Genomic DNA, 27,355 nt, shown 5'->3' on the forward strand with positions numbered 1-27,355 from the left:
CAATCCATAGGAGACTGGACAGTGTCGACTTTGGTGGTTATGGAGCTGCTTGGTTTTGATATGTGCTTTTTGGGAAGTCTGTAAGAGAACTGTGATGTCTTTCTCTCCCTTCTCTGAATAGACTGAAAGATCAGGTAGCAGCATTTTATATCTGGTCCTTTTGTAGTAAAGACAGTTAAAGTCATATGCAACCGTGATGCTCATACTGGTGTATATATGGCATCCCCGAAACATCTTTCTGAGCCCTTAAACAGATTTGTTGTAGCAGTAATATCTAGCTAGCTAGAATATTTCTGGTTGCATCCAGTTGTATCCATTGGATTTCAGCTCCCAGTCATTTGAGAGGACTGTATGAGAGTAAACCATCAAGGTCTGGAAGTTTTTTACTTCTGTGTCTGGAAGAAAGGTTCAGGTTAGCAGAAAATAAGTCAAATTGTTTTGGGGGAATGGTAAAAATTTTGAATAAAGAAAAAGATTTCTTGCAGGCTTTGCAAACTCATCTTGCCCATTTCTCAGTGTTTTTGACATTAATTGGGAAAAGCGAACCTGTAGCTCTTACCAACTCAGTGGGTCTTTACTTTCGCCATCATGTTTCTCTAAGAAGAGAAATACTGAAGCAACCAATAAATATTTGCTTAAAATAGCAAAGTGGGTGTTATTGATAGCAGGTGTAGGGGTCGCAGCCTGAACCTGTGGTGACGCCCGTCCCCTGCGGTGAAAGAGGGGTGTCCCAAAGCTGCCGCCGAACGTGTGAGACAGACAAGGGGCATTTCGGGGTGACTCCTCGCTTGCTGCACTCCTGTGCGGGTCGTTCGGGGTCCTGCAGGCTCATGCCTGTGTGAAGCCTTATCTCCGGTTTAACAGTCCCCAGGGAGACTAGGGGAAAGCCCGCGAAGGTAGGGGGTGGCTTTCCTCCGGGGATGGACGGGGGCTGCAGTGAGGGGCCGGGGCCGGGGCCGGGGCCGGGCGGCGGCGCTCGGGGCCGGCGGTTTCCTGGGCGATGGGTGGGGAGAGGAGGGAGAGGAGGAGGAGGAAGAGAAGGAGGAGGAGGGGTCCCCGTGGCTTTATCTCCCACCGGGCTCCGCCCGCCGCCGGCTGCCTCCCGTCGCCTCGCCGCTCCGCACCGCCGGGCGCAGCGGCGGACACGGCAGCGCCCATGGGCTGCGGCAACTCCACGGCCGGCGGCGCGGGCGGGCGAGGTAGGGCGGCGGCGGCGCTGGACGGGCGATGCGGGGCCGGGCCGGGTGGGAGGGAGCGAGCATCCCCACGGTCAGCCCTGCCGGGGGCCGGCGGGGGACACGCAGCCACTCATCTCCGGTGGGGCTGCATCCCCCCTTCCCTCGGTTTGGGGGATGCCCGCGGAAGTCGCTGCCCGCGCTCCTGCAAGAGCATCTTCCTTTCCCAAGGCTGATTCGCTTGCCCAGGGGAGAGAGAAGGTGATGTGGCTCTCCGGGGGGCACCGGAGGCTTTCTGGTGGCCGGGTAGTCGTTGGGGTCGCCGCCTCCGACAGTAGCCCTCCTAGGCACGGGGAGCCCAGGCCAGGAGCTGGACGTAAGGATCCCACCGGGGGTGTAAGTTCCATCCTCTTTGCTTCCCTATAAGGCCACGAATGCCACTTCTGAAATGAATTTGTGCCACTTCTTCTCCTCTGCTTGCTGGAGAAGTTGGAGGATATTCCAAGATTGAGGTTTCTTGCATGTTAATGTGTACCGCTGGCTGGTGTGTCCAGCTGCCTCCCTTATTTGTTCATTGTTATTTTCAAAAGAGATAAGATCTGGGAAGATGATGCTGTTTGTGCTCTTCCTCCCCCCAGCCCCCACAAAAAAAAGGAAAGTATATGAAAATTGATTAAGTGGACTTTCACCGTATAGTTATAAATGTGAGCATTTCTCGATCATTTCTCATCCTAACTGCACTTGGCAAACATTGCCACCTGTTTCAGTTCCTGTAGTAAGTCTTTCAGATGCACTTGTTAGCTTCATAACCTCTTGAAAATACACACCAAAATAGTAGCCAGATCAGTTACAATTACTGGGTCTCCGTCCCTTAACGTTTTCACTTACTTTATCCAGAGCTTCAGTGGTGTCTCGGGTGGTGCCAGTCCCAATTTGCAGAACTGAGCATATCTTTGAGTGTGAATGATGATGCCTTCTCCAAGTTGTACGTATGTGTCTATGTTTGTGTGGTGTGTTGCTGGTTTCTCCCCTAATCCCTGCACTTCGCACTCTTAGAGGTAGAGGAGGCTTTTCTGCCATTATTGCTTACTTAATTTCTGTTAAATGATTATAAATTAGGTGTATGTATCAAAGGCCTCTCATCCATAAAGAATGCACTATATGAATTTGCTTGAATTTCCAGCACTCTTATTAGAGCTGTCATGTTTGCAGACATGAATTCTCTCCCATTAGTTGACTCCTGTGACAAAGTTGTGTCAGTGTATGACCGGTGTAGTTTCGTGCTGCTGGGGTGATGGTTGTTCACATAGCATTTCTCTTTGCTGGGTAAAAGCACCAGAGCAAGTATCAGAGAACTTCAGAGGAAAATTTCGAGTTGATTATTAGTCCCGTTGTGGTAGCTTCTCGATTAATGTTGATCTGGCCACCCTGTGGAACTTGTACCAGGACACAAATGGATAATGTCCGGTACACCAGTTCTGACAGCAGTAGTATTTAGTGAATTATATTGAACTAGAAGTTCGTTTGCTTAAATAAATGTGTCTTCTGTTGCATTAAAGGCAGCTATTTGCAACAGGCTTTGGCTTGTAGATTCAATTAGTTTTACTGAAGGCACGGCCTCTTCAGTAGTTTAACTTAAGTGCATGGTTATTCATCATACATTTGAACTTGCATTTTGTGGCAGCCTTTTGCATACTCTTTAGAAATAGTCCATTGATCTCCAATGGTTTAGTGCAAGTAAAACCCAACAATGCCATGTAAAACACATAACTATTATAATGGAATTATTACCGTTGCCCTGATAAACCTTTCCAAAGCAAATACAGCTCTGAAAGGTCAGGTTCTCTTCTCACTTTCACCGCTGTCAATCAGGAATAACTCTATGCAATCTATGGTGTGATAATAACCAACAACTGGTAATAAAACTAAGAAGTCAGATGCCTACTATGTAGTTTTTTCCATTTAGCATTTTTTTACAAAGTGTGTCTAATAAAATTATTTGAAGTAGGGGAAGGAGAAGATGTACCATTTTAAATCAGAATTCTAGAGCTCTTAAGGGAAGTGTAACTCTCAATATTTTCCCAAAAGACGTGAATACTGTGTAAATACAAATTAATTTTGTGGCTTGCACAGCATGACTACATCTTTAATGCTACAGTTATGACTATTCTACAGTCAATAATGTCAAAGCTAGAGGTACATAACATATAATTAACCTGTAACACTCTCTGTCGTATTATATGACTAAGGATAATATTGTAGCATGCTTCACAGAATACATTAGACGTGTTACACTAGTCCCCATTTTCTTACTCTGGTAAAATTTCTATTGTAGCCTAACTTGATTTTTCCTAAGCAGACGATACATGTAATGATAGTTCAGCTAATGATATTATCTTCTGTTGCATGGCTAGAATGACATCAGAGGAGCTATCAGCCCCATGGTCTGCAAGATCTAAACTAATAGACGTGATCTAGAATAACGTTTCTGTCTGTGGTGCAGAACTCCAGAACACTAGTACAACTCACAGAGTTTAGATTTTCCTTCCAGAGCATCAGACACTGGCAAAAGGATCCTCAGTTGAGAAATGGCAACTTCTGTGATCCAAGTAAACTGATGTATACGCACCCTTCTTAACTCACCTAGATATTTTATGTGTTAAATATGGATTATACTTATTTTTTCAATTTCCCATTACCCATAGAAGACTATTAACAAATTTCTATTTTCCTGATGTTTTGTTACCTTGCTTTACATATCCTTCTTTCATGTTATTTCCTGGTGTTTTAGAAGCTCCAAATAGCTCTTTTTTCGGTCTCTTAAAAATATGCCCTTAAACATTAATTTACTTTTTTTTCTGAGTTAAGGCATTTCCCTTCATTCTAGAGTAGTTAGAATTGTTACAATTTTTAGCTGCCTCCTCCTTTCTGTATCAATTGTAGTAGCAATGACAGCACCTTGAATTATGGTACTCGATGGAGGCTGGCAGTCTAGCCTTAATTTAAATGTACAGAGAAGCTGTTAGTCTGTGTGGAGCTTCAAATACAGCCAAATTATGATGCAGGAGAACTTTCACATAAAGTTTAAATAGAATTATAAATTTCAAGTTTGGTGGAATGCCGAGGAAACCATCCTGCCATTCTATTTAAAATCAACTAATTTTTAAAATTAATGCTTGATCAGGTCAAGTCTATGTACAGAACTGCCAACTGATGAGTTGAAGAAGTAATCAATTTGAAGTAAATTGATGTAATTCTGTCCTCGGTTACACTGGGGTATAAATAGAATAAATTCATTGATGTTAGGAGTTGGTTCCATATTGCTGTCTTTTTAAGCAAATCAGAAAGGAGCCTAGAACAGAAAACTCATTCATAATCTTAACTGTTGCATGCATGTATGCATAATTTTGAAGTTTTTATTTGCTTTTTGTAGCAATTTGAAGTACTTGCAGGAAAATATTGTAGGAAATTAATGGGAAGATGTTTCATAATCTGCTCTAACGTCAGATACTGGCATTTTTTGTATCCATGTTTTTATTCATGTCAGTGGTTGCCTCTCATCCTTTTATGTTTTTCTGAAGTTTTTGTCTTCCATGTTCAGTCATGATGCTTTTCTCACCGCAGAGGAATATTGACTGTGGCTATCCATTTCTTTCAACCATCTCTTGCATTTGTCCTGCATTTACTGAAATCCTGCAGGGTCACCATAAAACGCTGCTGTTGTTTTGAAAGTGCAAAACCCCCTCTCACTGAATGGAAGATGCTTTGGGATACGTTTTTGTCCTCCTTCATTTGTGACTGTTTAAATGCTATGGGGTTTTTTGAGGGATCACAGCTCTACTACGCTAGATGAAATGTTTTTTCCTTGTAATCACATGGGCTGAGGGTGGTGTATGGCTGAATGGGCCTCGTTTATTCTGCAGACTGTACCCTTCCTTCTCCTTTTGCAGCTCTAAAATGCCAAAATGCACCCATGGTCCTACTGTGTAGATGATGTGAGCAGCAATGTCATTCAGGATAGCTCAGTACTGCCTATTTTTTTGTGAATGCAGCTCCCTGGCTACCCCTATTACTGAAGTTAGACAGGTTTTGGAAAACCAAACCAACATGAGCCTATTGGGAGTAGGGTTGTAGGGTCAAGTGCTGCCTTTTTTTAGGCCAAGCTGGTAGAGTGGGAAAAAATGGACAAGCTCTCAAATTTGTGATGCTTTTCTCAAGTCACATATCTAAAACATCGTGGCTACAAGAGCACTAAGCCTTGCTGCTGTGGAACAGCTATGCACTGTTTGTGAACCAGTAGTAAACAAGATTCTTTGGCTGAATTTCTGGCAGGAGGAACTTGAGTAGCTGTAAAATAATGTGTTGCTCACTAAACATGGAAGAGTTAGAGAAATGTCAGTGAAGTAACAGGGGTGAGGGTGAATGGATTGGACTTTAAAAACAAACATTTCTGTACAAACTGAGATGTTATTGGGTTCCTTGTGAAATAAAATCTGTGTATAAGGAGTGTTCAGGCTCCCTAATGAAGAAAACCTTATGAGTTTTTACATAGAGGTACGTGTGGGTCACCTAGCTGAAGTGATGTTCATTTGTAAGCTCAAAATTCTTCCAGGAAAAAAACTGCTTTGTGAACTGGAAACACTTCCATATCTATATTCAGGTACTTTAGTGGTACTCAAGTGAATTTGGACCAAACTCTTGTTTCACTTTTGCTAGTGAAATTGAGAAATAACAGCACTAAAATCAATGGAATCCCATCAGTGGAAGTGAGGATAACCTAGTTCTTTGGGCTTATAAAACCAACAGAAAACAAGCTGTTTGTTTATTATATGTATTTACTTATTATAAATAGTAAAAATGATCTCTTAAAAAGTGAATTTGTTTTACCATATTTAGTTCTCAACGTTTTTGTGTGAGGTGCATTTCATGAAGCCTGAGTTGACAAGTCTGAGAGACAGCTCCTGTCCCCAGAATGTGAATGTGTATGTACCATAATGCACTGAAGACAGCTATGGCATTGAACAGGGACATGGCATTGAAGCATGCGTGGTGACTGACTGGAACTTGAGTATCTCCACTGGGAGATGTAGCAGTACTGTAGACCCACAGTTGTTCTCACTCAGCTAAGGTTTCAGTTTGTGTATTAAACACTTTTTACTTTTGGTATACTTCCTGCAAGGAAGGCATTAGCTCTTTAAATGAGAATCCAAAGTGCTGAGACCTCATCTCAGACTCAGAAAAGGCTCGGCAAAGGCCTCATGAAGGACCATGAACCTTTTTGGAGAAACTGAGTTTGTTTGTGGTGAGCCTAGGCTGAGAAAATGAGAAAGTCATGGTTTTGGTGCAGAACAGACACAGAACAGGAATAGTTTCTTCTGGAAGAAGAAATAAATCCTGCTAGTAATGGAGCTAGGCTTTTCAAAACGTATGTTGTCTGAGGCATTGCTGGTGCCTAGGCTCTGTCTAGATGTGTGGGGTTGTGCCCTGAAGGTACACAGCTGAGCTGGCTCTGGGTGAGCTAGACCCTGGGTAGCAGAAGATGTCTCCCTCCATCAGCTGAGATCAAGTTTGCATGCAGCGCTGCAGTGCCAACCTCCCATCTGGACACAATTAATTTGGGGGGTTTAAACGTAGTATAAGTGAGTTATATGTAGTATATATGAGCCGAAAAGTCTCAGAAAGCTGCCAGGCAGAATAAAGTTTTAAAGCAAGGACCTGATCTTACTGTGCATAGAAGTACTCCCTCCAGCTTAATTATGAGTTTCTGCTGATACACATAGCTGTACTGAGATTTTGCTGACTCTGGAAGCAATACTAACAGAACTAATGTGTACAGTCTTATACAAATCTAGTCTATGTTGTTGCTGGGAAAAGGAGGGATAGTCAAGTTATAGGAATTGGGAGTGATATTATGCTCAAGAGTTAGCTGTAAAGGGAGATGTTTCCTGCCATCCATTCAGGTAGACAGTGCTGGAAGGCCTTGCAGGACTGTTTCTTCCTCTCTGCATTTAAAATAAGGATGCAGAAAGCATATTCTTGTATATCAGAGTGAAACAAAAGATATTTTATATTTATGGATATTTTTCAGCAGCAAAAATAAAGTTTTTCGAGAAATGAAGTGCCATGGCTGAAAAAAGCACAACCCAACCTACCACCAAACCCACAAAATCTTTTGGTTTGACAACTGTAATTTCTTCAGTGAGCTCAGATACGCTCTTCCAGCTAAGTACTGAGAGGAAGAGGAAAAGAAGTGAAAGGTTTTCCAATATCTACCCTAGCTTGTGTAATTAATAGAAAGAATAATTTGCTGGTTACTCAGCTGAATGATATACCAGCAATAGCAACATGGCATTAATAACTTGGGAGGAACAGGAAAGAGTTTGTACTTGAGTGAATGTTCCTCTCCCAGCAAGAAGCATCTGAGTCACCAAAAAAAAAAAAAAAAAATCAATTGCTGAGATCAGGCGGCCAGGTGGTAGCTTTTGTCTTTTTGCCTTTTTGTTAAATAGCAAGATGAATTAAGAGGTGGTTACTCCCTTTAGATGTCTGGGGCTTTGGATGGATTGTATCCCAATGTTTATATTAGTTCTGTCTAGTTGTTTTATAAAACTTTGTTTATCTGGCAGGAAGAATGGAGCAACATTTTACACATGTAGTGCCAACAACTGAATCAAACAGCAAAATAAACAGGCATTTAGGAGTAACTGCTTGGGTAATTGTGGCGACTTTGTAGCAGACAAAACCACAAGACTGAGCAAAGTGAAGCATCCAAAATTCAAAAGGGTGAATTTTATCTTATGTTGCTCTCATCCTGAGTGACTGCACCTGGGCACTGGTCCACAGCAGCATCATTTTCACCCACTGAGAATCTGGCCCAAAGCTGTGTATGATAGACTTAAGGGGTAATACAGATAATCATTAGGGATAATAAACTAGACAATCATGAGAAAGCTGTTCTCTGACAATAGAAAATTCCTGTTGCTCTTTCTGCATTGTTCAGGACAGAAAGGCAGAAAAGTGCTTACTATACTATTATTGGTTTAGAGGATTATGCCATTATCTTGTAAACATGTGCTTTTTTTCATTCTAGGTGCCACAGGAACTACTAAAGATGTGTAAGTACTTACTCCACTCTTTCAAATTTGTAACTGTGGACTTATCTTCAGTCCTACCAGCCTTATACTAGATTTAGTTATACATGATTCATCTGGCTCCTAACATATAATCAACACCACCAGATGTTTATTGTCTTTAGTGACAGCTTCCATCTCTACAAAAAAACTTCATGTCTTGTTTACTTTTCTACAGATTCTTTCCCTTGTTATTTCTCTAATAGAAATGTCTTCTCTCTGCTTCTGTTGAGAAAGTTGTCTCCCAGATGTGGTCAAGTTACTTCAGACTACTCTTCCCTGTCACGTACCAGTACACCTTTTTCCAAAGGCCATGTCATTGTGTGAAGTGACCACAGAAATTTCCACCAAGCCCTCTGAGAGATTTAAAGAGCCACTGAGGCAAATTTCCCCTCTTTGCAGCAGGAGACCCAGTAACCTATCCAGACTTCCTTTTCAAAGTACCCACCTTCTCTAGATGTTCTCCACATTGAAGATAGTATCTATCAGCTCCTCTGACGCTGAGTAGCAGAGGGCAGCCCTACCCATCCTGTTTTTCTCTACATGTGGAAGGTCTGAACCTCTATTGTCCTGTTGCCTCTTGCTAACTTCTGGCTTTCAGAAAAGCAGCAGCAAAAGATAAGCCTTTTTCAGCCCATTTTTCATTTGCTGATGCAGAAATGTGCAGGAAGAGCTTTATTCAGCCATAAATTTAATTTCCTATCAAAGGAAACATTAAAGAAGTCCTCCCGAGGTCTTGGCTTCTTTTATTTCATATAATTGCTATTTGCCACTAGAGTTTGAGACTGAGGGGCCTGGGAAAGATTTTCATGTTATGCAATAGGAACATTCTTCAGTTTTATTTAGTTCATTTAGAGTAACTACTCTAATTAGATGGAGGAATCCTGGTGTAGAAATGAGGGCTGTCAAGTCAGATAAACAAGTGGAGAGAAAAGCTTAACAACAGGCTTGTCCTTGCTATTAGAGCACAGCTGAGAACTAACGACAGGTCTCACTTGGCAGATGAATGCTGTTTCACAGGTACTCCTGGGATCTGAGTTACTTGTGTAGTCTGTTTTCTGGGTTTGCAGTGTCAGACAGTAAACAAATTACAGAAGGCAAGCTTATGGGGAACCTCTTCTTGGTAGAGCCTGCAGCATGCATGCCCTCAGCACTTTTATATATATAAACCCACTGTTTTTAATATATATTAGGGCCTTTTTTTGTTGTTCAATGTAGATAATTTAAGTAACTGGCTTAGAACTGCATCTCTTTCTTTCCTCTTTGGTAGTTTTAAACTTTGAAATTGCAAGCACTGTTAACTTACGAATTTAGTAGGTGTGTTTCTGTGCTTAAAGGTATGGATGGGTATATGTAGGTCTGCATTTATGTGTGTGTAAGCATTTGTAGAGCCAGGCTTTAGGAGTTAAACTGGGGACATCCTACTTAGTGTTAGATCACCTGTCATGTTTCAAAAAAGCGTTGGGATAACTTAGAAAAAACTAATTACTAGTGCAGACATCAACAAAGTGAAAGGGTCAGTCCTGGGACTATTACTCATTCAGATTAGTATAGTGGAGCCAGCTGAACAACCTGTGTGAGTAATAGCATGGTTGAGCCTTCTCGTCAGACGTTAGAAACACAGATCTGCTAATGAGGAACGGCAGTGGTGACCTGAAAAGTCCTAAATCAATCTAATATTTAACAGCAGATTTTTACAAAGGAAGTAAAATACAAGAAAAACTATTTTAGTTTCATGGAAATTAACAGATTTATAGTAACTAACATTATAAATCCACGCAAGCTTTTATTTTACACATTCTCACTTTTACCAGCTAAAGATTAAAAAAATTCTCTTTAAAAAACCCAAATTGGTTTTGCGGTCAAATTTCGGTCATATCGATTCTGGTCTAGAAAAGTATTTAGGTGTGTCCTTATTTACAGCATGCTTTTTGATACAGAATTCGATTATTCTAATTCAAGAGATTTCTCATTTCTTGACTGTGACTCATTGCCTAGACACCAGCGTCTCCTGGAGTGAGCAGCTGGGTGGAAGGAGAGAGGGCTGGATCCTGCTCTGAGCCCTCCTGGCTGACGATGGGGAAGCTCCTTTTCCCTCTGGGCCTTGAGTTTCCCCACCAGTAAGATAGGGATGATAATATGTATGATCTTCCTACGCAAAGTGCTGTGAGACTGAGCGCCGTGCAGCGACAAGAAGGACGTATGATCTGGGAACGTGATCTCTCCCTGTGTACTGCAACCCTCAAATCAACAGTGAATCTGTTGACCAGCTTCAGCCAATGCTCCAGCCCCACTAATACAGAGAAGTTCATCACTGCTAACTGGAGAAGCTTAGATATAGGAGGGTTAAGCATATGCTAGAAAATGCAGTGCCTGTGATATTCAGAGTGTGGCTAAGTTCAGAGGAAGATTAGTAACAGTGGGAAGGAAAAGACACAGCAGTTCAAGCCTGTTTCAAAATATTGGGAAGAAATCCATCTAATACAAATCATAAGCCCTTGCTCCCAAGAAATGCTGAGAAACTGAGGAGTAGTCTGTCACTTGTGCAAAGTTTAGTGAATCATTTCTGGTGGGACAACTGAGCATGGCTAGAAAGGGTCTATATAATGCTTGGCATGAACAGAGTTGTAAAAGCTGAGGTAAGAAAAATGTGGATGGAATAAATTAATGTGAATGCCTGTCATTTGATACTTAAAATATTATGAAACATGGCAGCTTCTTTTACCATCAAATGGACATAGGACTGATGGATGTGAAAACCGACAGTTGAACCAAGTATATTTTTCAGACTTATGAGGGTGACAGGAAGCCTCTTGGGACTGACAAATCCTTACCAAAAGAAACATTTATTCTAGCTGAAAATAGAATGCTGTTATGTGGATTTGCTGTTAAATCCACCTCCTGGCTAAAGGACTCCACCTACACTACCTGCTGAAAAATGTGCTCTCAGTTCCTCTTCAGTAGATGTCAACAAGGTCTGAGGGAAGATGTAGCGACACGGCAGCACATCAGTACAAAGCACATCAAACTGCTAAGTTCCTTTTGCCATCTATTCCTGGTGCAGAAAAACTTATCCTAGCTTGCTCTTCTTGGAGGACCTTGCAAATGGTGATATTTAAAGATATTTTTTTATGTTAGGTTCTTCATCCCTGACGTAAGAAGAAACTAAAGATGTGTCCGAGGGAGAGAGAAAGGGTGTGCTAGACTCCCATATCCCCATATCCTCCCTGTGAGTCTGGGAGATGTGGCAATGGGAGCACTGCTGAAACCAAAGGAGCTTCTTTCCATTCTCATTTCCATGTGGTTGAGTGTTGTCATTGTAGCTCTGCTCCTCGGAGCCACCCACGTTCACCCAGTCTGGGCACAGAAGCAGCACCTGACACAGTGGTTCAGCTGGCACCTGGATGTTTGAACAAGTGAAATTTGCAGGTATCTTTCAAAATGGGGCTTTATGCTACAGTGTGTGAAGGCAAGAGGTGTGTGAATACGCCTAATGCATCAACTGCAGCCACACTCCTTCCCATCCTGCTTAGAAAGGAGTCCCAAGAAAGGGGTTGAAAATGGCCTCTTCTTTAAGTGCCATCACCAGAATTTTTTTTTTTTTTTTTTTTTTTTGTGTCCCCGCCCCCCCATCTCATGCTTCCACGTTCTGCCTATTTCTGCTCCCCTCCTCTTTCCTAGCAGGACTACAACAGATTGCACCCAGTCATCACCCAGCCCAAGAGCTGTGGCCTGTACAATCCCAGATTGTATTTGCTGTTGCACATTTAAGGGAAAAGGTACCACAAAATTAGACTTTGATTTGTAGCTATTAAGAGGAATGGAAGAAAGCAAAATGTTTTAAAAAAAACTAGTCTGCTTAATCGTAGACCTGGATAATTTGTTTTGTTGAGAGAATGACAGTAATGGCCCAGTGATGCCCCGTTACAAAACATTTCTAGAACAGAAGAAAATAGCCCTGTTGCCTAGTAGAGGTTGTTTTTTCTTAAACATTGACATTAATTTCCTGTTGGACAATATTGATTATTATTCTTACAATTCTATTTCAGAGGCTTTGTGCTGCGCATGAAGTTGCCAGCACCTTCAAAGGATTCTTTTCTCTGGATAATGGTTAATCTAGATTATAGAAAATGTTTCCAGTTGTTTGAGAAAATCAATCCTGTGACACATTCAGTTGTTTCAACAGAAATGATTGTTTGTGATCTTTTGGCACCCAAAGTCCCTTTCTTAAAGTGTTGTCATTATTTTATTTTTTTTTTTTTACTAAAAATACAAGGCTGACTTCTACTGAGTGATATCCACAGGCTTAGCACTTTCTTCAGCTGGAATTGGCCCACACTAGTTCAGAGCAGCTTCACAGTCCTCAAGGAAAGTTGTCTCTGCATTTTCTGGCCGCATGCGTGAGGACTGCAAGGTCACTGAGGCTACATGGGATCAGAGGAGATGGCAGATGCCTTCTGAAATGGCACTAGGTCCTCCAGGGAGGAGTGGCAGGAGGGCCAGAGAATGAGGAGTTTATTGCTCTGTCTCTCTTGGGCGGTAAGATGTAGGCAAAGAAAGCAGATGAGGAGGCTCACCCCACTCAATGCGTGAATATCACTTAGAAAAACTGCAGCATACTTAAATTTACCCCAAGCCTCTACTATTAAAAGGACCTGTGTACCCTTATTACCCTTACTGTGGTGATGCAGAAAGGATAGTCTGTAATGTTCTGCCACTTAGAAAGAAGATAAGTGTAAGAAAATTTCCAATTTGTAGTAGTATTTTTAAGGCATTTGCTACCCTTCCAGGAGAGCGCTGACTGAGGTTTAAGGGGAGTTTCCTTGCATTTAAGGATGCATCTTGCTATGAGCTCTCTGCATTTTGGGCCAAAATGACATTGACTTCAGGGGTCATACAGCCCTGATGATTAAACAGTAGGCACATCTACCTTGTAGAATAAATAAATTACAGGAACAAATGTCATATATTATTGTTAAATATCATAGTTCAGAAATGCCTTTCAAGGCTATAGAATGGATTTAGCCCTAACGCTGGGTAAAGGCCAGCTCTCAGTTTTATCACCTAGGGAGCAGATCAGAAATTCATGGATCAGCTCATGATAGGGAGTATCTTTGCACTGCCCCCATAGTCCAATTGGTCTTTAAGGTGAGGATATCTGGGTGAACAGCCTGTGTGTGAGCATTTCCACAGTGGGGCCCTCCTTGGCTCGTGGTGCCTCCTTCACTGTTGGTAGCCTTCCCTGGGCACTTCTGTGGCCATGTCTCATAGCTCCCTGAGCAGCCACGGCGCAGGACTCCTTCTCAGGCAGTTGTCACAGTTGCCCCACAGGGAAGGGGTGAAGGATGTCTGTGGATTTAACAGCACTCAAGTTATCTTGCCTCTATTTTCTATTGCTAGGTTGGTAGGTTGCAGACCAAGCTGAGATGCAGCTGCTGCCCTGATCCATGCCCAGCCATGCCAGCAGAGTTCAAAGTCCAAATATTTAATCAAAGGTGGGCAAGTTGTTTGTGTGAAGACTGATGCTGGGGCACTGACTGCAGCGCAGGCCCTATACCCTCAGGGAGTAAAAATAAGGTTTTTATCTTTTCCATACTACATTTGCCTTCACATTGATGCTGATTACTTTATTCCCTGCCCCATCTAAAGGTAAAAGAGAAGTGATTGCCCATTTATAAAGGATTAGTAACAGTTACTTGGTTTGCTAACAACTCTGACTTCAGGAATTGCAGTACCTCATTTTACGGAGAGGGTCTGTAACATATTTTGGCACAGCCGCTGTGAAAGCTTATCTGTCTTCATCCTCATTCCCATGGACATCCCATTCCCATGGATGCCCAGGACTCTTTTGGTGGAATAGCAACCCGGACTTGTTCCTGTTTACATGCAAAGCCTTTATATTTCATGTTATGTGTGGAGCAGTGTGGGGACTCGCTCAGGAAAAGCGTTAATTTATCTGTTTCAGGCATCACTTGTGAGGGTCATGAAAACTAAGCCGCATCTATTCTCAAACCTTTTCTTTCTTCTGTACATTAGATTGGAAAATTTTAACTCTTTTGATGCCTGTGTATTTTATTGAGTTGTGAATGACCTGAATTAAACTGGGACCAGTAATAATCCCCTTCTTCCCTTGCTCCTGAATCTACCCAGATGGTGATGGGGCATCTGAAAGAAACAATGTGCTAATTTGCTTTATATCTTTTGATGTTACAGAGCAGAAGAATCCGTATCAGATGATGACAAAAGGAGGTAGGTGCTCTACTGGGACTGGCTTTATTTGCAATAGGCTGCAGTGAGCTCTGCTACCAGATGTACATCCTTCCTTTCCTCCTCCTAATTCCCACCAACGCTACCAAAGCAGAGGAGAAAAAAAGAAAAAAAAAGAAGAAAAAAAATAAAGAAAAGGGAGTTAGAAATCTCTTACAGAGCCCAGTATTGATGAGTCCACCCACCCCTTTAGTGAGCTGGGGAGGAGGAACTTTGTGGAAGAAGACTACATTATCTGACAGCTGTAGGTGATGTGCTTGATAAGGGCCAATGACCTCTGCCTTCATACCAGCCCAGAAGATGACATTAGCACTTGTGGGAGATCTCCGCTAGGCTGGAAATGGAAGAAAGTGTGACTCTATCATCAAACAAATCAGGAATCAGGTCAGAGACCTGAGGGCTGGAGGAGGTGTTCTTAGTCTGGCACCAAAAGGGGCAGAGCAAGGTAATGGGAGTCTCTGCAAGTAGCTTCAGGCGCAGCAGAGGCTCATAAGGACCCAGTTTTTCACCTCCTTGCATTAGTCCCTGCTTTTCATACAGGCCTTGGAGCTAGAAAATACACTCTGCAAGGCCATGAAGGGGAGAGACTAACGGTTTTCTCCAAGTGTGTCCCTAAACAGCGGGATGCAGATCCTATTTATTAACAAAGAGAGGTCAAAGTGCTGTTTAATTGGTATGCATTGTTTGAAGTGAGGTGCTTCAGTGGTCCCAGTGTTGAACTATCAGACTGGCTCTGTCCTCAGCTGGATATATTTGGTGTCTAGAAGAAGCTGGGCCAGTGGTGTTTATTGTCACAACACGGTTGGGATTTAATGAAAAATATTAGGAACTTGAGTAATAAACATCTCCTTTCACAGGCTTGGGTCCCACTTAAGAGTTACAGCTAGCCTCAATGTTTTTTTTTCCTGGCACCATTTTAGCAAGCACCCAGCACTTCAAATGCACTCTTCCCATAGCCATGGGAGAGGAGGACTCCTCTGAGGATGCTTGTGCAGAGGTACCCTCCTCCCTGACCATCCATGGTCTTTGTAATGCTGCTGCGTGATGTTAAGGTTATAGGAAGAAATGTTACAATTAAGCCCTGATGTCTCTTTAACTGTTTCTTTAAATCAGGAACTACGGTGGTGTGTATGTTGGCCTGCCATCGGACGCAGCTGCCATGGTTTCCAGTCAGACGAAAGCTGCACCGAAAGGTATTGGAAGGTTGCGTATTGCACTTCTCCTGCTTTCTCAGTTTAATTTTATCTAGTAGGATGTATTTCCTTTAAAAATCAATTATTATTTCAGACAGACTGGCTAGCCTTGGAGCCTCTTAAGGCAGTGGGGCTATTTATAATCGTTAACAACATTGTTCCTGTATATTTAAATTTTAACACACTTACTTTTGCAGAAGGATCTTAGAGCAGATGCTGACAATGTGGTACATTGTCTTCTGAACAGCTTCTCCATGCTCTGAGCACTCTGTGAGTTCAAAGAAAACAAAACCCTGTTAGGACTAAGAGGCTGTGATAGATGCACTTGCAGAGCCTCAGCGCTATTTTTAGTTCAGAAGGTGTTTACTTGCATTGTGGTGAATTCCAGTAATAGCAGTTAGTAAATGCTTGCTTTCAGGTTTATTTCTGTTCTTATATGAAACCCAGTGGAAACTGTTTCTTTTCCATGTGATATTTTTGAACAGTGGGAGAAAGCATTAGGTTTATAGGTACTTAATAAGCAATTTGTCAACATATATTTATGAAATCATGTAGTATTGCTTAGATTTAATACAGCAAAACGCTGCTGTCACGTACGTACAGCACAGAGTTTAGTCACTGGATGGTGCTTCCAAAATTTCCTGCAAAGCAAAAAAAAAAATGAAGAAAAATAACACTTAACCAAAATAATAGTAGCTGATTTTGGAACAGTAGTACCTTTGTTGCATGGTTGTTTTTTTTAAACAGTGTTCTAAATTAGTGATATGTTGCGAAGTTTTAACCATCTTTATCTTTTACTTTCTAATTAAGATTAGAAGGAAATAAACACATCAAGATGCAAACAGCTGGAGGTACAGTATGTCTTAATTAACGTTATGTGCTTGGCATGTATTCGTTGAACAGAAGCAAGGTGGCAATGCTCCCTGTGCTGCTCTCGGGTGGTCTGGGAATTACCTGGTTGTTTCTCCAGCTGCAGCATAATTCTTCTAAAGGCTGGACCAGGGGCCAGCTCTCAGTGGTGCAGACATAAATCAGAAAGTGGGTGAAGTCATCTTGGTGAGAAGTAAGGAAACTCTGTATTACTCCATTTGGGAATAAATAAAAATCAAATGTCATTGTATTTGTCTTCAACCACACCACAGCTAATCCTGCAGCGGTACTAAGACATCCCGTGAGATGTGAGGTGCGTCAGCAGTGTGTAGACCAGCTTCTGTAGAGATAAACCTTTTTGCAGAAATGAGTAGTTTGCAGTTACAAAACATCCTCTCCATTTTGGGGAGGACCTTGAGGACCAAAGTGAGGCACCCATTAAGTAACCTACTGGAGCTTTCCTCTTGCTGTGGGAGAATCTGTGAGGCTTTGTTCTCCACCAGCTAGAACAGGGCAGTGAAAATTTATAGTCCCTATTCCTGACTTAAGAGTTTCAACTAACTAAAAAAGTCCCTTACAAGTTCATGTCTGAAGAAAAATAAAAGAAGCTAAGTTTCCATTCAGAATTTGAACTAAATAAACACTGACAGCTTTCTAAAGGGAACTGTTTTGATGTCTAGCCAGTGGGCAGGGGGAAATTATAAAGATACCAACAATTTCCATAGGAAGCAGAACCCTTTCCTAATTTAGGTGAAGAGCCAGAAACAGTTCTGTCTGGTCTTGCTGCTGGATGCAGGTGTAGTAGAGCAGAACACACATATCCTGATTATCTTTAATCATGTGAATGGTTAAAGCTCCATAGACTTTGCTAGGAGCACTCATATACAGGGAGACCTTCAGCTGGTCATCACACTTGATTTCAGTAACCTGGCTGAGATGTCTAAGCTAGGAATACCATCACCCTTGACCTGGACAAAATTGAAGCACCTTCTTGAGGTTGCAGCTTCCCATCTGTGGTTGATGAACAGAGCCTGGGTTAATTAGGTCCATGTTGAGGTGCTTTAGTTAAATGCCTGAAGTTGGGTAGAATCAATCCCTTGACATTTTTTGCTATTCAGAAGAGTTGAAAGTGCACTTTGCCTTCATTTGTGCAAGATCAGGTCTTGGCTGCTGACTCAGGCTAAAAAAAGACTTACACAGATGAGCACCTTTAAATCTGCAAAGGGTCCTCTGAGCTACAAATCTCTCAGCTTCTAATGATGACCTAGTTCTCTGGTTTATGTATAGTGTTACTGTATTGCTTTACCAGTCTGTCTAAAGCTGTTTGTTCCTTTCTTTTTTTGAACAGTCTTCTACTAAGACCAGTTGCCAGTGCTTTAGAGAGAGCTGTCTTTGTGCTGAAGATTTTTATACTTACATAGCCTTCTGGAGAGCAAGAGAGATCAGAGCACCAAAAAAATCTAAACCGTTGCAAGTTCCAACTATGGGTAAAGCTTAAAGTACAGCGTTGAATCAGTTTCCTATGATGGTTGGTTGCATTATGGAAACCTCCTGCTGTTCTCCAGTGACAAATGAAATCGGTGAACTCACGGTGGATGTTTCTGCACAAGAGCTAACTTTGATGATCTGCAACTTATTTCTCTGTGGCCATATTGCAGATTTCATCAGCTATCAGCTACGCTTCATATATTTTCTCCAACAATTTTTGATAGATTTTATATAGAAAATCATTACTACTGTCCACTTAATAGTTCCTATGGTAGGTTCCTATAAATTAATTGTTAATTTACTTCAGAGTAATATATTTGACAAGTTTACATCTTTTTGGTAATATTGCAAATTTTAATATTTTTGCTGTGAAAACTTAAGAATAGGATGAAACGAGCATAAGACCATCAGGTTCTTTATAATTACTACCGTCACTTTTATACAGTGAGACAAATATTAGTCTTTAATTTTCACCTTTTAAGAAGATACTGCTCAAGGAAATCTATTTAAATAAGAACAATGTACTTCAGCATAATATTTACATGTCTGTTTTTATTTTCTCCAGCTTTATCTCTTTTATAAAGCATTACATGGAAAAAAAATACTAATGAACCAAACTGTTATGTCATGTCTTCCATTCTGTGTAATATTATTATGACATTTCCTCATGTAAGGATAAAGTGATAGTATTTTCAAGGACAGCAGGGCTAAACTCCAGTGCTTCATCTTCCTGAGCTGTAGAGGATTTTTGATCACTATTAGAGTTTTATATCCCATCTCTAAGCATATCCAGTACACCAAACTGTAACGGAATGAGTGGTGTTACTATTTTAGCAAATTGTTGTATTAAATAATAGATGGGAGATTTGAAAATTCATTAAGTTTATAGAAACTGTAGGTTTCCCACAGAACATAAAACAGATTGTACATTTCCATATGGCTGAACAAGTATTTAAATTATTAAAGCCTTTTGCATAATTCTTTAGTCAAACTTTTTTAGTAGGACATGATATGCCATACACTTTAAATAAACAAACCAAAAAACCCCAACCCACACCACATTAACATATTACTGGAGATTAATGACCACTTCTAAAATTAAAAGAAAAGAGCAAAACAGAAAACTTGTACATGAAGAAGTGAAATGCTGTAAACCATGAAATTACTGCCCGTTTCACTGATATCTGTTAAGACCAATGGATAACCATTGACTATGATTTCCAGAACTTGAAGCACTGGCTTTAAAATAAGTACTAGGCTTGTTAAAAGAAGTATTTAAAAGTATTCCTTGCTTATCCTCTTTTAAGTATTTGTGACATTATTTACTGCTGTTCTCTAGAAATCTGCCACTTGGGTTATCAACAATTTCAGGCTTCCAGCTTCTGAAGACAAATAGACATATGCTTGCTCAACATTGAACTGAGATGAAATAAGCTTGAAGATTAAGAGGTGGTATTAAAATATCTCACTATGAATGAATGACTGTAGATTACATTGGTAGAGTCTTGTTCTTGGATGGCAAGCTGATGAGAACTCAAATAACACTGGGTAATAAACATGCAGGTTTGCTTCCCGCCTGCTTCCTGTAGCATAAGGGTGTAGCTTCCACATCATGTTCCACAAATGGTCTGAAACAGTTTGCACAGCACTAGTTTACTTAGTACAAAGCAATTAGGCCCATGCCTGATCTGATCACAATTGCCTTTCCCAAGGCAGAAAAAACACCAGTCATCCTAGGATACGTTGTAGTTCAGCTAATGCTTGAAAAGCCAGCAACAGATGCCACTTATCTCCCCAGTTATTTGTCCGCTTCTATCCTTCAATTTCAGGGAAGAGTCATCAAAAAGGTATACAGGACTAAATTCAGACATCACTTGTTCTGCTACTGACATATGTGGGCTAAGGAGAGAAGGAGGTGATCTTTATTGAGTAGCTCCTAGCAGTTGGTGGTGGGACAGTTGCAAAGGGTACTCTTTCTTGTTTTACGTCATTACTTAATTTTTCCTGTGCAGATCTGCAGAGAAGTGTGGAGCACTTTGCAGAATTGGCCTCTTAATGAGTCATCCTCTGAATGTGTGGGAGGTATGGTGGTTTCTTAATGTTTTTGTTCCTCTGCATCTTTTAATCTCAAAAGCTTACTGATCAACTGACAAATGTTTCAGTATCATGGACTGGAGCCTCTGCAATAGATACACATTATATTATGCCATGCGGGACTGTACCCATCAAACTGAAAAGCAGGGGCCATGCCCTTGTCTTAGATTTGCAGACTCTTGCCTTTTATTTTCCCAAGGACCCACAGATCTAGAAACTCTGTGACAGGACACTGTATTCCATCTTGGCCAAATTCCACTTGGGAAACTGATTTTCTGCTCATCAAAATTCCTCTATGGTGAGCAGTATTTCTTAAGCCTTTGTTGATAAAAGCACATGACATTTCATGGAGAAATGAGTATATCTGCGCTTTCAAAACTCACAATCTATGGATATTTCTGTTAGGAAGAGGAACACAAAAGAAGCCCTATATGCCAGCTGCCAGCTGTGCATTTGATGGCATCCTTGAAGGATATTTAGGCACTCAAATGATGGTTCAATGTGAGAATTGAGAACAGAACACAAGGAGCCATTGAATGGCAGAGTTATTATTAAGGAATATACTTTGGTTTTGTTAAAACATCTTGAATTACCATTTGTAAAGAAGAAACATTTAAATGTTGGGGCTGTAATACCATTTCCTTTGCAGTTGTCACTCTTTCTCCAGCCAGAGCTGAGGAGCCAGTGAAAATAGTTTAGCAAAGACAGTGGATTCAGGCTTTATAATCTCAGACACTCCAATTTGGTATTCTTTGACAGCCCAGAAATATTACTCTTGAATTCACATAACTCAGACAACTCAATCTTGAGAAATTCTGGAGTATCAAAGCATAGAACTGAAACTACAGTTTGTGATTAGCTGAAAAGCAATCCAAATATCTTGTTGTATTGTGAAGTTTAGCCTAGTAGTACAAACTATTTAACTTCAAAGACAGCTGCTCCTTTGAATTACACTGATAAGACAGTACATTTATTTTGCTTTCTTCCTAATGCAGGACCTGGAGCTTGATTGTAAGGACCTGGCTTCTTGTTATCTGGGTAGTCCAGATAGAGAGACTGCCCGTCTCACATGTCCATCCACATCACAGTGTAGTTCAGAGGATGTGATATGGCTTTAAACCTTTGTGCCACTCAGGGGTTAAATATGTCACTAAGGGTTTTGCAGAAGACCTAGTAAAGCCCAGTGTAAGCTCAGTCAGTACTTTATTCACTAGAAGTGAAATCCTCTCATAGCAAAGAGTTCACACAAGGCTGAAGCTGCAGAAAAACATAAAGGTGAAATTTGTCCCTTATGAACACAAAGGCAAAGTAATAAGTTACTTGGTTTCATCCTGCATGTCTAGCAGAGGAGTTTCTGCTATATCGGACTGTGGTTGAACTGGCATCACTGGTGTATTGTTCCTTGTCACCCACACAAGTCTAGTGATTCTCAATAATCATGCTTCCCAAGCACTCAGTGAGTCACTGCTGATCTGTTTTCTGCAAAGAAGACCGCCGGTTGGTTCCCATGGTGACCAGAAGTGACAATTATTACAGACTGCTACTACAGTTCCTCAGTTGCGTGTACCCACTAAAAGAAGCTCTTATCTGGTTATAGTTCCTTGGAGTTTTGCAGTACATCATCATCGCTTCCTATTGACAGCAATTTGAACACTTCAGGTGAATTGGCTTTGTGGAGAACATACTGGAGGAGAGTGATTTGTGGAATATTTTTGTTTTGCAATGTATTTAGAAAAAGACCAAGAAAATAACAGGTCTGGAAACTTTCCATAGAGCAATGGTGTGCCAGTATGGCAGGAAACCTTTTGAGGCTGGGCTAAATGATTCAACCCTTGCAACAAACAGGCACACAACTTAGATTTATCATAATAGGAGTGATCTCATTTTGCATGATCTGACAATTTTTACTGTCACCCTAGGGTTTTCAAACATAGGAGTATTTCTCAGACAGCAGACAAGTGCTGCTTGTGAGCGTGTAGAACGGCTGTCACCCATGTTGTGGGAACTTCTGTGTCGTGAGTGCTTATCTGGTCATTATTAAAATACCTATAGCTGAAGCTAGGACCCAGCTTGTGAAACAGATCATTCCATGAAGTGCAGTGAAACTCTCATTAGCTTAACTGTAATGAGAGAAGAATTAGAAAGATACCATGGGATGGAGCCTGGATGAAAAGGATTTCATGTGCCAGAAAAGAGGAAAGGAGAATGGGGATTATAATATTATGCAGCGAGGACAGATGCAGAAGGAGGTTATGAACAGAAAATGACGTAAAAAAGGAAATAGTTTAATTAAGTGTCTGCTCCATTTCTCTGTGATTCTAATCTCTTGAAAACAGAGCAAGAAGTAGACCGCTGCCAAATCTTTTTAAGACTGAAGAGAAATGGAAATTGGCTTATCAGTTCATTCCAACCCTCAGATGTCTGAGATTGGGCAACAACTCAATCTCACTTTTATTTGCTTAATGCCCAGTGTAATGGGCCCATGAACCTTTTATGTCCTTTTGGGTGTTACCAGGATATATAAATACCCTGCCTTCTCTTTCAAAATTTGTGTTGGTGCTCCTTTTGTTTATGTCTCTCTACACAGAGTGAAACTTCTAATTACTTTGGAAGTTTGCATCACACTTGAAAAACAATGTACTAGACAGAAAATACACAAGACGTAAAAATCATTAACAGGCACAGTACAAGGAAAGATTATAGAACAAGTGAAAAGGAAGCTAGAGCTTAATCTGAAAAACAGAGTGGAGTTAGAACCAGAGCTTTGGTTTAGTTATGCTGTCTATTTTACATTTCTCATAACTAATGGATCACTCTACAAACAATTAGTTTGGATCACAGCACCCTTATTGGTACTCTGGGAATTAGCAATCACTTACAGACTTCTGTTTATGGTTTTTGATTCCTATGTTATAGGAGATAGCAGTAATGTGAAATACTAAGTTCCACCCTTAGCCTTCATTGCCCACATTTTATGTTGGCCGAGTCTCAGTGTTGTCTGCAGGATGGCTTCAGCTCCATAAAAGCTGAGCTCATTGGATTCTTACTGTGAGGCTGTGATTCAGAGCGACATGTTAATTGGAGGCAGGTCATATTCAATAACTGTTTTGTGGGGGATACCAGACTGTAGGAAAGTGTTTAGACCATTTATTGGTGTTATGGAAGTATTCAAATTTTGGAGAGAGTCCACATTGCATCACTACCAAACTCTACTTGACAGAATGCAAACATAACACCACATGCATAAATAAATAAAATCAGGGAGGTAACGAACACTTTTCAGCTTATATCTAATATCGTATTTATGGTTATGCATTACTGGACACTGACCTGTAACTTTGGGCTGTGAGACCTCAGATAGGTTTGCATTACCCAAATAATATTGCTGTAAGAAAAAAACTTGGAAGGATTCCTGCTCCTGGTTTGTCCATAGGAGCCTTACAAGCTTTTGGGAAATCAACCAACAGACTTTCTTTAAAATTACAAGATTTGATTAGTTCTTAATATATAAATAGTATCAACTTGAGCAAACTCCAAGTATCTGGTTATTATAACAACGTACTTCAACTTTGAAGTCTCACAAGAAACCAGTTGCCTACTTCTTTTTCCTCTTCCAAATTGTGGGTTAGTTTAATAAATAGATGATTAAATTCTTTTACTGTTCTATCAAAGGAACTGCTTTGGATCATCAGATAAAAACAAAACATTTTTGGCAGGGAATTAATTTGTAATAAGGAAACTGTGCCAGCCGGGGAGATGGAGCTTCTATAAATTCCAAATTCTTTGTAATAGAATGAATAATGGCTGGAGAACTTACACAGCACTATTAAAGGGTCTTTGTTCTAGACAGCATTGCTTGTATAAGCATTGCTTCTTGAAAAAAAATAAGATATCCAGAGAAAGGAACCCTGAAAATCAGTACCTGGAAAATAATTTTTTATTTCTGAAAATAATTTGCCAAGAGCAGCTTTATATTTTTCCCTTCAGTTTTCAAGAGGAAGTCAAATTCTCATCTGAACCAGTAAAGTAAACAATCAACCTCTCCTTGCCTGCAAACAACTGCAGGCAAGTCTCATTCAGAGGTACAGGAAGAAAGATAAAGGGTATTGACTAGCTCTGTCATAGGGACATAGACGTTCATCCACTTGAAATTAATCCCCATCTTTAGCAAATTAGGCTACCTTAGACTAGATTTCATGTTTCCTCCTTTCAGGTATTTTTACTGAAACATGATATTTTTCCTTCATTTTCTCCTGTTGGCTGAAATAATACCTGGTAAAATATTTATTCTATATTTGTTGTAAGAATATGTACTTTGTACAGTTTTCAAAACTTCTTGTACTATTTCTGGTTTTTATCTCAAATACACCCTCTGGCATCAAACCCTCCCACAGTCTAGGTTTTACCCACAGGGTTAGGCTCGCACCTTTGCTGAGGTGAGCACTCCAAGTAGGTGCCACTGAAGAACATTTTATCCTCAATGCTTCGATACTCAGCTGTTTTTTTCATCTTCAGTTGAAACACAGATAATGTTGCCTGATTGTTCTCTAGGAGGAACATTTACTGCACACGTGACTGTGTCATCTTGGGATTTGGACTGGCATGGTTGTAGGAGTCTTCCATTCCTCACTGTAGGTTCTTGAAACCTCATCTTACCTCCCCCATGACACCTCCTTCAGATATGTCTGTGGACAAGTGGCGTTGTGCTACAAAGTTGGAAGGCACAAACTGGTGTGAAAATGTCTCTGTTGCATTCCAGTTTGAGCAGCGATGTGCAAAACGAGAGTAAACATTACTAGTAAATTAGTTGGAGAGATGACTTTGCAACATTGCACAGTCTCTTTGGAGCAGCTTGAAATGATGACAAAAGGAGGAAGATAATAAAGACTCGGGTCCTGTGATTCAATATCATAAATGCCTGTATTAGACACTACAAATTATAGCTGTATCCCCTGTACTGTCATTGTGGTTGCCACACCTGCACACCTCCCTAGACAGTAAGGGAAATTACTTCCAGTTGACAGAGGTTGACCATTTGACCCATAGGTTTTCTTGCCTAGGTCATGGGGTGTAGCTGATGTGTATAGAGTGTAGCTCACCGTAATCTGAAAACTCCCACTTTGCAGCCTGCTGGTTTTGCCATGCAGCTCTGCAGTGCACCTTCATGGTGTCTACCAGTGCAAATAGTCAAAGTGGTTTGAAGAACCAGCCTGGTTCTGCTGGTGGGGCAGAAGGACGCCTCTATGACATACTCTCTCTGTTGGTCCCACTGTCATTTTCATGCTCTGGGTAAGGTATGGTGGCTTCACACCCACTGAAGGACTAACTATATATTATCAGTGATTGTCCCCAAGCCAGTTGTACCATGCGATACCCACACCGTGACTGCAGACCAGTACAAACAACACTACTGTGCTGGAGAGGCTGGCCTTGTCTTCGACTGGCTGAAGTCTTAAATAGTGCTGGGATTTGTTTTTCTGCTTCCCTCGCTCTCTTAGCAGCAAAACCCAAGTGACTGCACTGAGTTGCCTTTTATGTGCCTCCTGAACAAACCTTATGTTCAGAGCCATGCTGGTGACAATCAAATTAATCACTATCCCGTCGGCAGCTGCACATCGGGCTCGCCCGGCAGCCTCAGAGGAGGCGGGCTGTAGCCTTGGGTGTCGAAATAAATCCTTGTCCAAAGTAGGTCAGCAAACCATGCCCAACCTCCAGAAATGGCTTTGTTCAGAGACAGCGAATTTCTTGGTATTGCTGGGGATCATTTTCTTCGAATGTCTTTCATGGGAAAGAATCCTACAGACCTGGATGGCAACGCTGGTTCCCTGGAGCCTGAACCCTCTGGCAGAACTTAACAGAAAAGATGTTCTGAAGGGAGAGAATCCCAAAGACTTGTTAAAAAACCTTAAAAAATGCAAAAGGAAACCATTGTCAGGAGCCTTGCTACACTTCTGCTGCTCTCATTTCTGTAATGTTCAATTGATTTCTCCTTAAAACCTGCAAATGTCTTAAGTTTTGATATCACAGTATCTATATGTATAATTTTAGCAGTTAAAAGCTTACCTTTTCCGAAACATTTATTTCAAATTTTGAAAAAAGTTACTCTGTGTATATTATTCTGATTTCCAGGAAATTGCCCCAATTAATTAACCACTTCTATACCTTGTGGTTATTTATTTTTCACTTTAGGGTTTAGTTTTAATATATGGACTTTAATGCTGGTATTAAAATGGAGAGTTATCTCATTTTACAAAATATTTAGCATTGACAGTGTTAACAGTATTGCTTGTCACTTTGCCACTGCCTGTGGCAAAGTTATAGTTTATGGACATCATTTAAAAATCAAATTATTTTAAATAACTTTGCTTCTTATGGAGCTTTTAGGTCAAGTCTGAAAGGTAATAGAGTCTATAAAAACATCATCTCTGGGCTACTTCAGATTGTCCTCTAAGCCATAAAAATATGTCTCTGACGTTTTTTCTATAATGAAATCCATGCTGTTGTTCAGTTTCAAGGTGATCCATTATAGCTCTGTTCTAGCTTCTCTACAGATGCTACTATTATTCTGCAATGAAAAAAGACAACTGGCCATTTCTGGGTGCTCTGTAAAGTCTTAAAAGCAAGATAGCTTAAAATAAATGTTTGCATCCTGCTGTGTTTTTCTGACCTCCAATGCTCTTTGGGCACTACTAAACTATAAATAAGATCAAAAGATTCTCTCTCACGCTCAAAAACCTAAAATAATCAAACATTAAAAAGTCAAAGAGTGCCAAAATTAAGCTTCCTGATACATTTGTATTATGACGCATTTCTTGACAATGTGATCAAATATTATTTTTTTCACAGCATACATGCTAGAATGGACTAATCTAATTAGATATGTATGAAAAAGTATATTTTCCCTTGAAATTTTGAAAATACTTGTTGATTCATTTTATCATTGTTTTATCATTGATCTGTGCCAATTTGTTGCCCAGGAATATGTTTCTTGTACTGCCTGTGCAAGTTCGACAATAAAAATGTAATTTTTTCCCTCTTTCAAGGTAAGCTCTTACTTTTGAACTACTGAAAGCTGATTCTTGGTTACTCAAAGGTGCTCTTATTACTGAGGGCAACATCTGCTAAGGATTGTCAGTTG

The 27,355-nt window shown here is 40.7% G+C and overlaps 1 protein-coding gene across 1 annotated transcript; it reads left to right on the forward strand.

The window, feature by feature from the left end:
• Positions 1–1,140: 1,140 nt before the first annotated feature.
• On the forward strand, positions 1,141–19,211 carry C2H12orf75 (chromosome 2 C12orf75 homolog). The gene is made up of 6 exons (XM_074169109.1): positions 1,141–1,199; positions 8,266–8,290; positions 14,519–14,554; positions 15,686–15,765; positions 16,576–16,616; positions 17,984–19,211. Exons 1-5 carry the CDS (start codon positions 1,157–1,159, stop codon positions 16,578–16,580), a joined length of 189 nt encoding a protein of 62 aa, XP_074025210.1. The 5' UTR covers positions 1,141–1,156; the 3' UTR covers positions 16,581–16,616; positions 17,984–19,211.
• Positions 19,212–27,355: the final 8,144 nt, after the last annotated feature.

Source organism: Numenius arquata, chromosome 2 (assembly GCF_964106895.1).
Source record: "Numenius arquata chromosome 2, bNumArq3.hap1.1, whole genome shotgun sequence".
NCBI classification, from domain to species: domain Eukaryota; kingdom Metazoa; phylum Chordata; class Aves; order Charadriiformes; family Scolopacidae; genus Numenius; species Numenius arquata.

What these genes read in the sequence shown, in the direction of transcription:
- C2H12orf75 (XM_074169109.1), top strand. Translation starts at nt 1,157, where the DNA reads ATGGGCTGCGGCAACTCCACGGCCGGCGGCGCGGGCGGGCGAG. An exon ending in CGGCGGCGCGGGCGGGCGAG is followed by an intron (nt 1,200 to 8,265) that starts GTAGGGCGGCGG and finishes TTTTCATTCTAG; the next exon opens with GTGCCACAGGAACTACTAAA. An exon ending in TCAGATGATGACAAAAGGAG is followed by an intron (nt 14,555 to 15,685) that starts GTAGGTGCTCTA and finishes TCTTTAAATCAG; the next exon opens with GAACTACGGTGGTGTGTATG.